General features: G+C 35.0%; 1 protein-coding gene across 1 annotated transcript; it reads right to left on the bottom strand.

Annotated features, from left to right (window-relative positions):
* Ir92a (Ionotropic receptor 92a) lies at positions 1–7,617 on the bottom strand. The gene is given in 11 exon segments (XM_070109185.1): positions 1–30; positions 107–355; positions 676–807; positions 865–1,237; positions 1,933–2,166; positions 2,218–2,398; positions 3,145–3,277; positions 4,331–4,755; positions 6,688–6,841; positions 7,082–7,374; positions 7,528–7,617. Coding segments are annotated over 11 exon segments (2,256 nt in total). The 5' UTR covers positions 7,580–7,617.
* Between the last annotated feature and the right edge of the window lie 4,225 nt (positions 7,618–11,842).

Below are 11,842 nucleotides of genomic sequence, written 5' to 3'. Positions count from 1 at the left end.
TTAATTTAACTGGTCCGAGTCAAATTTGATCTGTTGGTATATTACAATATATTTTTGTTTTATTTTTGCATTTTTCAAAAAACAATTTTAAGAATAGTTTTATTACTTTGACATATTTATTTTTTTACTTTTTAAGGTTTTTATTAACACAGAGACCTTTCAATTTATTAAAGTAGTAAACAGTTAGTTCCAACACAAATACAAAGCCCGCAATCAGACAGCCGAAGAGCAGTGCAAATGTAGCGCCCGAAATGTTTTCTATGGTTAACTTTTGTGGCGGTAATTGGTTGATGTGGCCCGAGGCCAAGTTCATTATAATTTCCTGTGTTTGGCGATTCAAGTATATTGGCACGATCTGAAGGTTGAAATGAGCAAAAATATGTTACTGTTTACAAACAGGTTTATGATTTCATGCTTCATCGGGATATGTGAAGCAAGCTAGCAGCTGATTTGCCTAATAAATTTACTTAGTCAGTAAATACTAAGGGGAAATTTAGACGACAACATATGTGCAAATGGAGCCATCTTTTGATCAGAGAAAGATTCACTGATACAGAGATGGAGCAAAAGGAAATAATGGATGCGTGTTTTTATGAAATATATAATAAGGTTTCTAATATAATGACAGTTGGATATTTCTACTGCCGTGACACTTTACATGTATTTGCTCCTTACCCTCCTTTCCCAATGTACGTAAAGTCCACTTTCAATGAATGCGCGTATATGTTTGTCGAAGAGCGGCATCAATGGCCAGCCCCTTATGGAGACAGCACGTGTCCAATCAAAATATAAGTCATCTTTTGATACCTTAAAAATGTGTAAAGATTGATAAATCTTTCTTGAAAGTAATTCAAAAAAATTTACAATTTTTGTTTCTAAAGCAGGCGCCGTTATATAATCGCCAAAAGTAAAAGACCCGCACATAAGACGTTCGATACCCAACCCATAGTCCGATCGAAAGCTGGCATTATATAAAAAATCATAGTCGCGCACCTCAAATTTCTCAGACATTACTTGCTCTTTCTCGATATTTGAGCTATCTATACTTTGGATCCATATGATGGATGGCGCCGACCAAGTCCAACCGGATTTCGACCACTTTTCTATGGTATCAACAGCTTCAGTGAATATAGGTACAGTCAGTATGGATTTCAATTGACCACTATAGGTGTTCTCCAAGGTAATAGTAGCACAGAGTATCATCGCCAGAAATAAACGGGCTGCAAACGTGTGTAGACTATGCCAGCGAAAAATAAAAAAGTAAAAGTGTAACTTGTAGAATAAATGATATATTTAACCCATTAATCTGGGAATTTTAAAATTTCGTGTGTTTGGAAAGTCCAATTATCAAGTTTTTTTGTCAATGTTCATATACATGCCACTGAAGTATGATAAAATTTACAGCAGCATTCATTGCTTACTTTGTCTGTAGCAGCTGTTAAAGTTAGACATGTTTATATGAGCTTGGCGATTTTCGTTTGTTAAAAGCTCACACTTCGTTGTTTGTTTGTAAATTATAGGGCCGGCGTGTTATCAGCATATGGTAGATAAAAATCGCTGAAAGAGCTAAATGTTATCCCAAAAATTGAGTTTGAGAAGTGTTTCGGGGATCGGAAGAGGCGCTAGTATAAGAGCATAATATCGAATGGGGGCTTTATTCAAGGTAACAACATTAATGTAAACAAATGAATAAATGAAAATTATTTTCAAAAAACAAAAATTTCCGTTAAAGTTTGAACACACCTCGTATAATATCGCCTGCAAGGTATTCTTTCGGAGGTCTACATTAGCATATCCTGCACGATAGCTTACGATAAAATTTCCAATAAAGTTTTGTAATGAATGTAATTCTGGTTTACTGATTTCGATGCAACTAGAGATTATGATTTTAACTCCAGTTTTCAACAAACAAATACTTAAATACAAGTTCACCTTGTTGGCCCGGACGGCTGTTGAATGAAAACTGCAAACATATCTAATGTTGCTTGTCCAAATGCTGTTATATGTTGAAAATCTCGTTGTACACCCCTTTGCCATTGGTCTAGTACAGAGGCTACAAAACGAATAAAGTACATAACGGCGGCACAAAGTATAATCGTTAGTATTAAGAAGATCCATAGGGCGTTACTGAATGGCATTATGTTGGCACGCCAAGCGGGAAATTGTCTGAAAGACAGAATAGAAGTAAACTTTGTATTGTGAAATCTGAAAACTTACGCCGGCGCTGGTCCTAAAATAGCTACAGAAGAACGTGCTATGGTGTTAGATGTTTCCAAGATGTTGTTATACCAGTTGTAAATGCAGCCGATCGCTACTTCGACAGTTTGTGTGTACACATCACCCAACATACCGGTCGCGTTCTCGTTCTCATAAATGGATCCCCAGTTATCAGCACCGTCTAGAGTTTTGTTAGTGTTCAAAATTATTCTTTGAAAATTATATTATACTAGCTTAAACTTCTCCATAGTAAAATCACTCTCCAAATTCGTAAAATAAGGTAGCAACTACATATATATTTCCATCTTCAAAAGAATTGCTATCTAAAGCAGTTACAATTATTGATAGTGGGAATTGAGCGTTTTTATTTTTTGAGGTTAACTTATGTGAAAAGTGTTAATATGTAGGAACCGCTATATAACTTATCTGAAAAGTGTTAATATGTAGGAACCGCTATAGGTATTATAACTGAATGGATCAGCATTATAACGAAAATGTGGGGTGTTGATGAACATAAACAGTCGTCTTATAAAAATGTTTAGGAACTGCGAACTAATGTACGTTTGCGATCTTTCGTGGGATATCAGATAGTTGCAAAAAATTCTTCTCGAAGTTTGCCTCATTCATAAAACCAAAAACTTATATCAGAAATCCCATAACTTATGTATATGAAATACAATATATACTCGTATACATTAATATAGGTATAATTTCGCAAATACTCCGTAACATATCTAATAGTTTGCAAATATCTTTCGATACAAAGGATGATCTTCTTTCTCAAATGTTTCGAAACATAAACGGCATTAAAGCATCGATTTAAAATATAAACTATAAATTATAGATATAAATGTACTGCTATAAATTGCTTCTATACATTCACCTCAATCCATAAATCCTGTGATCTGCATAATTTATTTTACTTACATGGTTTCAAGCGTATATGACAATTGCGCACTTCGCAGAAAGTTTTCATAAGCTCTGCTTCGGAGCCCACATAAGCTACGGTGCGACTGTGATCACTGGTGTTCATTGCATCCACATCGCCTGTACCAGCTGGCTATTAATTAAGATGGTTCTTTACTTAACAATTATTGTCTTAAATAATATCTTAAATCTAGTCCGTGAGTTTTTGAGACGGAGGCTGCTCATTTGATTGTTTTGAAACCGCTGATATTGTATCACTATAGGTATATATAGTTGCCATACAAAATGATCGATTAGAATCAAATACTCTTATGAAAAAGTTTTTAATTTTATGCTATAAAAAATATATAGAGTATTCTTGTCTCGGCGCAGCCGTAGTTATCTGGTTTTTCTTTTTGGTTGCATGTCGTCATTATAATGTTAATACTTATAAACTGGTTCTTCAAACTTTATTAAAAGTTAAGTTAAAATAACTTGTTAATAGTCCGAAAAAGAAAACGAAAAAGCAGGGACACCTTAGTGTAAATGATATGAAAGCACATGTCAGTCAAGTGCCTGTTGAGTTTAGGCAATAAAGCTTTGTTATTCATAAGCACCTAACTACAACTGAATTTTCTCCGATTAGATTGGCAACTCAACCACATTGGTTATTAGAAACACATCAATATAGTATGTATATCTGATAAATCAGAGCTAAAGCATAAATGTGAGTTAGCACATCAGCATATATTAAGCAAACACAAAAGCTAATAATAAGCAAGTTCAAGCAAATAGCTATAAGCGCTTAGCAACGTTCAATGACACACACACACACACACACGTTCACACGAATTATATGCGTCTGTATTTTCCTGTTAAGTCAACAATTGTGTGCGAACAAAACTTTGCGTCTTGTTATTGCCATGCTATGCTATGCCATGAGTTCTTCTTGTTATTGTTGTTCTCAAATCTCAACCTGCTTCACGCTTACACATACCTACATATATAATCTTAACAAATAACTTGCGAACACTCATAGCACACGCCCACTTACATGTGTTTACATTTAAATTTGGAACACAGCCCCTCGCATCTGATAACCCACCAGCCCCCGCAGTTGATACGCCCTTACAATAAACGCTCACACCGAAAAGTACTGCTAGTTATAAGCTAAAAAGAAGTATACCGTTAGCTTTGTATAACATACCACATAATTAGCCACCACATATGGTCTGTATGTAACGGAGCCGACATAGATTGTGCGCCCCCTCATATTGTTAACTTTATTTGGGTAAAGTTCGGCGTTCCGGGTAAAAGTTTCGTTCGGCAAGAATGCGTCCAGGAGCAGCGCATCCAAATTGCCGCTGGCGCCGACAAACTTTTGTGTCCACATTTGGATGTTGATGTCGCGGTGCGCGCTTGGAGATGTCGTGGCGAGTGTGGATAATGGGATTGCTGTAGTTGTTGGCTTAGTGGTGTTGCGTGTGCGACGAGTTGCCGTTGTTGCGGTTGTATTGGGTATTTGGTGAGTATACTTTGAATTGACTTTTGTTTTGATAGAAATACCTTGTGGGTTGTCGCTCTGCTGTGCCGTGAGCATTTCTGGTGTGACCATAAGATGGTGTGGATAAACTAGAATAAAACCAAGCATTGAAGTATTTGCAGGATTAAAAAATGTTGTTGGTTGTTGTTAAAGTATTTAGTAATAATAACTGAATAATTAAGTTACTGTATTGTAAGCGCTGCTCTTATCCTATGAAAGATTGATACTACCAGCTACAGCAAGCTCAAATGGTAGTATCTATCTATCAGCAGCTTTTGTATTTTCTATAATTATATAAGCATATCTCTTAACGAGATAATAATTGTAATCTCATCGTAAAGGCTCAAAACCAAGTATTGCATGCAGTGGAGCGTAGAGTAACTTTATTCAAAATGCATATATGTATACTTGTATGTATGTATTTATTCAAATCGTGTAAGCAAAAATGTATCTAAATATGTTTAGGATTATTTATAGTTCACTTATTTTATTAATTAAATTATACGTAATATAATTCGCCTGCGTTAGATTATTTTTATCCTAGTTTTCCATTATGTTGCTTATACGCTACGTTGTACGTATAAATTTAACAACTTTGCACTAGTTAATATAATTGGCTGGTACTTGACATAGAAAAGGCGCTATTAAGAAAATAGAAATTACAAAAAATTTTGCTTTTTTTATAAAGCTTTTTTATTACAACGGCAAATTATTTTTCATAAAGTATATGTACGTATTTTCCTTTGAATAATAGTGAAACTAAACAATTCGATTTTTTGGAGCGAAATTTTCGATAACTTGAAGATAATTCATAAGCCATAAACCTTTATAACCAGCATGGTCGAGATAACGGCAAAGTAAGAGTTTAATATTGATAACTCAATCATTGAAATTTCATTATTTTCTTTATTAGAGAGGACTTTTGTTTGCTTTCGAGACATTTTTTAATTCGTAAATTACTTATTTTTTCATTAAAACTTAATTCTTTAAAATTTACAAGAAGTTATTATTTGACTAAAATTAGCATAAACAATGGATTTCAAATACTTTGACTCAATTAATTCAGATGATTGATTATAAATAACAAAACATTGTGAATGATCTGAATAAAATTTTGAACCATATTGTACATCGCAGATCAAGGGAAGGCGGAGAACAAGGTGATTTCCTTATTACTTTAATGATACAGAAGAAAGACAACAAGCGTTAGAGAACATCAAAATTTGCAGTGGTCTTGTATGATCTAATCGTCTCGTAAAAATAAAATTTATATGGATCTAAAAAAATTTAATTAAATTAAAGAGTAGCTAACAGGATCTTTATTTGCGAATTCAACAAAAGCTAGTATACATGAAAAAGGAGGCAAAAACCTGGTGTTTACATATTTAGGAAGAGCTGTTCATAATATTTGGCAGCGTTGCTGATATTTTTGACAGAAATTTTAAAATAAATAAAAATTTTAATAGACAGTGTAAATTTTTAAAAAAACATTTTACAAAAATTAAATGTGAAAGTAAATATTGCTTGAAAATTTATAATGTGTTTAAAGGGCAACATTGCTTTATATATTCGTAAATAAATAAAAAAAATTTATATATTTTCTTGAAAGATGCATTCATATTTTCTTGTAAAATGATGTAAGCAACTGGTCGTGAGCAGTTTTCCGATTATCACTGTTCTACCTACTATAATAAGGCTGAAGGTATTCTATAACATAAAAGTATATATACAAAATGTTTCAATTGCCTGCAGTGGTAGTCTATATTCAGTTGTAAAGTAAATTTTGGTATACTGTTTCGAACTATCTCACTAACGCGTAACTAAAGTGTAAGTATATAAATTAGAGATGATACATTTTATATATTATACATTTTTATAGATGCACAAGTTGTCGAGGATTGTATATATGAATTAATACTATACTATAAACCATTGAAAACTTTCTTGTCTGAAATAAAAACAATTTTTTCTCGCGAAATAGAATTTGTGTAATTCCGTGCATTCATTGCATTTTTACTCACACTGCAGTATCTCGGTTGATAGCAACTCCTCGGGACGTTCATGCTCGCACAAGAATAGATAAAACTTATCCTTGAGACGTAACTTCGCATTGCGTGTTGCAAAGTAGCGAGCGTGCAGGAAACGCACTGTGTCCGAAAGAATGGTGATGAAACCCTGCGAAAAAGATAACAAATGAGAACACTGTAAGAGTAAGGGCAAATACACTTAACTATGTACGCATTCACACGCAAAACTCCAGAAAGCGAGCGATAACGAAAATAAATGTAACTGTAAACATACGCACTTAAACAGAGCCAAATATACTAAAAGCATAATAATAGGCGAGTGAAGGCTGCCATCGCAGCGAAGTTATTACCGTTGTTTGCGAAGAAGACAGCACGAAGCTTTACCTACCTCGGTTACAATGTTAATGGCGCGCAGCACACACAGCTCCAACTCATCGTCGTAGACCAAATTGTCAACGCTGTTGTTGTAATTGTCTCCGCAATTGCTGCTGCTACTGCTGCCACCGCCATTCAGTTGACTGACATCAATCCATTGCAGTCCAATTATGCGGCCCTGCTGGGACAGATTGCGGAATGCCAGTTGCACCGCCTCGAGATATTCCCGCTGCAAGGCGCTGTCTGCGTCAACGCGCCCATCATGGACAATCAGCACTGAGGAGAATTGTGCGAAGTATCTTGGTACTGTAAGAGAAAACAAACGGGCTCATTGGCAGTAGCAGTTTGCGACACAGATAGTGACGGCTGTGAAATTCAAGTGGTGGCATGTAAATTGGGTGCTAACGGTGGCGCAGTTATTTCCAGGAGCCGTTAGCCGGAGGTATGCAGTTAACTTACTTAAGAGCTGCAACAAAGTCGTAACGTGCGTTTGCGTGTGTGTCGCCCACATTTCGTCCGGTTGTTGTAGACTTGTTGGGTTTTATAGTCGCTTCTTTGGCCGTTCGCTTGTTGCTGTCGTAACGGTTTTTATGCATCTGCTGCAAGTTGACTTAAAGGTTGCACTGCTTTTATACCAAGCCTTGAGCAAACATGAATGTATTAAATGTTACCTTCGCATGAATTGCGAGCGAACGGAGGATCCGCGTAGGAAATGTTTATTTAATTGGTCTAAAGAGGGACAATTTGCCCGCGAAATTTGTTGATATATGAGCTATTTTCGCAAATTGAAAAATAATTGCTAGTTAAACAGTAAGTGGGTGCACATTTCAGCTGTGGAAAAGAAAATAGTTGGGTACAGTCGTAAATTGATTTGATTTAATTTTTAATGAGGAAACAAGTACTTGGATCGTTCGCTTGTTATGATCATATTGGTAATTGTTCAATAAATATAATACTGGTTTATAGTGGTTTTATTGCCCTATATTTGTTCTCACAATTCATGACACTATCAGTCGGCCCTATTTCCGTTGCCGGTGTCATTTTAAAATGAAATAAGACAGGCTATTTGGCATTCCTGTTGGCGTTATTGACTTTTAACGAAAATAAATTCGTATTCCCCATTTTGAAACGAATATGGTAACGACATGGTAACAGTCGTTCCTTGTCGCTGCAGTAATTGAGAGCAAGATAGAAACGAGCGTGATTATTGGAAGTGAATATGAAAATTACTAACACGAAGCAGTTTGAAATTTTAGTGTCTGAAATGAAAAAAACAGTTTGCGTATGCCAAATGTTCGAATTTCGAGTATTTTTGGTGGGGTATTTCGAAAAAACTTAATTCATTTGCAGCTCCATATCGCGACGGAGATGGTGGGCATAAAGTAAATAAAATTTATGAAATTGGATTTTCATATCTATGAAGGTGTTTCATATTTATTTTAAGGTATGTAAGGACTTAATATTCAAAATAAAGAAAAATTAGTACACAACATATCCGAAGGTAGAGCATCAGCAGGAGGAGTTATTATTATTATTGCCTTATTTACTATGTTCATTCACAAAATGGTTCAAATATTTTCTGACAAAAAAAAAACAATTAACAACGTCAGATACAATGTCGCTATCTGGGCTTTATCATAAACTCTTAATTTTACTTTAAAATTACTGTAATTTTTTTTTGAATTTCTATATACCATACTTGAAGTATACGAATTTAGAAACGAAGCGACGATAACAACGACAATAACTTAAAAACGACAATTAAACCGACAACGGCAATATCGCCGAATGATTTTTATAGGATATGATTTCGTTTATTTCTAGCGTTTATTTTTATTTTAAATTAAAAAAAAAACATAAAACATGAAACAAAATCAGTTTTGTTTTGAAAAATAAGGATACATTAAAGTAAACAAAGATATATATCAATAACCCCCTTTTATGATCTTTTCTTTTATAATTTTCTATTTCACAATTTCTTTTTAAGAACCAGCAATGATCAATCCATCAATTTTCATACCTTTCTTCCATAACTTTTAGATCTTGGTGGAGCCACTCTCTCTGTTTCTCAATATACTTGAATTATTCAGGTTATTAGGAAGGTAGTCTAACAAAAAGAGCTGAACCTTTTACAATACAGAAATCGAGTAAAGTAAATGTTTTACAACAATAAGTTGAGGACATCAAACGCATCACTACTGGTAACGAATCATGAGTTTTGTGCATATGATGTTGAAACTGTTCAATAATCTAGCGAATGTACCAAAATACGCTGAAAGCAGTAAAGACCATCTCAGCCGATAACAAGTGATAACTGATAACAAGTGTATGGAAAATTGAATTAAGCCTTGGCATGCATATATTAGAGCCGAAGGGTGTCTATTTTGAAGGTGATTATAAAGTTTTGCATTAAAAAATGTGAACATTTTGCATTTTTTTTCAGTCCTGTATAGATATTTTTTCTTTTAACCGAATTATGAGCTGGACTCTATGCAATGTATGTGAGCTATTGTACCATAATATTAACAACGACAGACCGATATTCCTTAAGATAATCAGACAGCGTCGAAATAATACAATGTAAGTGCATAAGTCCTTCTATCCAAACAATTCAGCATTTATAGTGCTTACCAAGAAGTTAATTTGTTTATAAGAATATAAGCAAAAGTTACCGCGTGTATGCCTTGGGAATTCAAACTCGTACCTTTAGTCTAGCGCCACCAACAAGCGCCAAAAAGTAAACGGAGGACGTCCCAGTTTTGTTTTATTTGCTTAAAATGCAAAACTTTTGCCATCACAGTCATTATATAAAGTGCCGGCCGAGTTCCGAGCGACAGTTGACAGATAGGAGAGGGAGAGTGGGTGAGAGAGGGCAGAGTGTCAACTCGATTAAACTCATACACACACACACACATTTTACATGCAGTGTGCTGACCTATTTAACCTTTATGATTTCTAAACAAATTAAATTAACATTAAAACTGTTAATTGGCTAGCGAAAGTGGTGGAAGCTAATCAGATTGTCATGTGGCGGCATTCGTTGCAGTTCTCTGCGAAAAATTTCAAAAGTTGAGAGAAGCACTAAAGCACATAGTTCATTGGTTGTACATATATAAGTGAGTGTAGTAAATCAGATTCCGAGAAAATTGCTAGAGAAAATAAGAGTAAAAATTGGTAACAAAAGTAGATGTAATAATATTTACTGTTTTGTTTTAAGTTAGCTTATAGTGTCCTAATTTATTATACAATGAACTTACGAAAATCTGATTGTAAAATTAAGATATTGAAATAAATATTCTATTGTGACATATTTTTTAATTGGAATCCATAAAAAAAAAAACATTGAATTTTATTATTTAGTTATTGTAAATTGTTCTCAGTAAGGTATATGATAATTGTTGAATTACTTTGATTTTTAAAAGCAAAATTTGCATCATGAATCCCACTGAAAGAAAACGTAAAAATCAAAATGATCCAATTACTTTTTCTGACAGTTGATGTGTAATTTGAAATAACAAAAAATATAAACAAACCTAGTAAAAGTAAAATGTGTATTTTATTTACATATGTATATTAGGTTGTTGGTTGGTTGGTTGAAAAGGGAAGCGCAGGAGCCTCTGACCACTGGCGACCGCTCTTAAGACATCATCTGACACAAGTTGTAACCAATTAAGTCTTTTTCAGCATCTCTGCGGATTTGATAAATTGTCTGATTTTTAACACACCAACTGCCCAATATGTTTAGAAATAATATTTTGGCAGTCGTCGACGATATCCCGTTTAAACCAACTAAAGTCAGGCCATACATAGAGCTAATATTGTAGAGTTTTGCCGCGACCTTAGGATGACCAACTTTAAGCTGGAACAGTGGAGAACAACAAGTGAGCACTACCACCTACAGACTCAAGAAATGTGTATAAGTCTGGATCTATACCCATAATATGAGATCCCGTCCAGTGCTGGTGGCGCTATGTAATATCTCCCACAGACTCGTTCCATATTCCCTGTCCTGGGAGCTGAACTCTGTAGTCGGTACCCGCTGTTATTGTGGTCATCGTCTAAGGATTCTGGAGTGTTTGCCAGTCTTTCGTCCAGGGTCTCTTCCCCCTACTGGTGGTGTGGGGTTTAGCGAGCTTTTTTGTTCGCTTATGAGCGGGGTTGGCGCCTCTCCAATTCTTGCCCCTGCTACAGCCAATTCTGTGGCCTCCGTTTATAGTGCATTTGCGAATTTTTACTTTATGCAGAAGGTGAATGGCCTTTCAGAAGGTATTATTCGTTTCATCCTCTTACTTCCCGATACGCGTACTAGAAGTCAATCGGAATGCCCTATCCTTCTCTCCTTCTATTATATCGCGTGCCTGAGACAGGCTGTTGCGGAACTTTTATAATATAACAATTCGTATAATAATACACACTTTAAGTAACTGTAAATTCATAGACAGTCCTTGGCTATTTTCAAGTACAATGGCCAGCCAATTATACCTGACAATAACAAAAGATTCGCCAGACTATAAAATGCTTGTCTTCAAGTTAAATAAATATAGAATAATGAAATATGAAACTCCATTAACGCAATGATTGACGCGGAGCGCTCGCCACCAGGGTGGAATAACCGCATAATGAGTGTTGAGATAAGCTATAAATAAAAGAGAGAAATAGCGAAAAAATCACAAAGCCAAGCATAACTGCTATGAAATATTAAATAGTTAGAGGGATCGATGAAGTGCCACAGCATAGAAGCTTCGAATCGCAAGAAATTTTTAAGCTGACAGTT

Source organism: Bactrocera oleae, chromosome 2 (genome assembly GCF_042242935.1).
Source record: "Bactrocera oleae isolate idBacOlea1 chromosome 2, idBacOlea1, whole genome shotgun sequence".
Lineage (NCBI taxonomy): Eukaryota > Metazoa > Arthropoda > Insecta > Diptera > Tephritidae > Bactrocera > Bactrocera oleae.
Note: the sequence above shows the minus strand (reverse complement) of the source record. Positions and strands in the feature narration are given on the sequence as shown.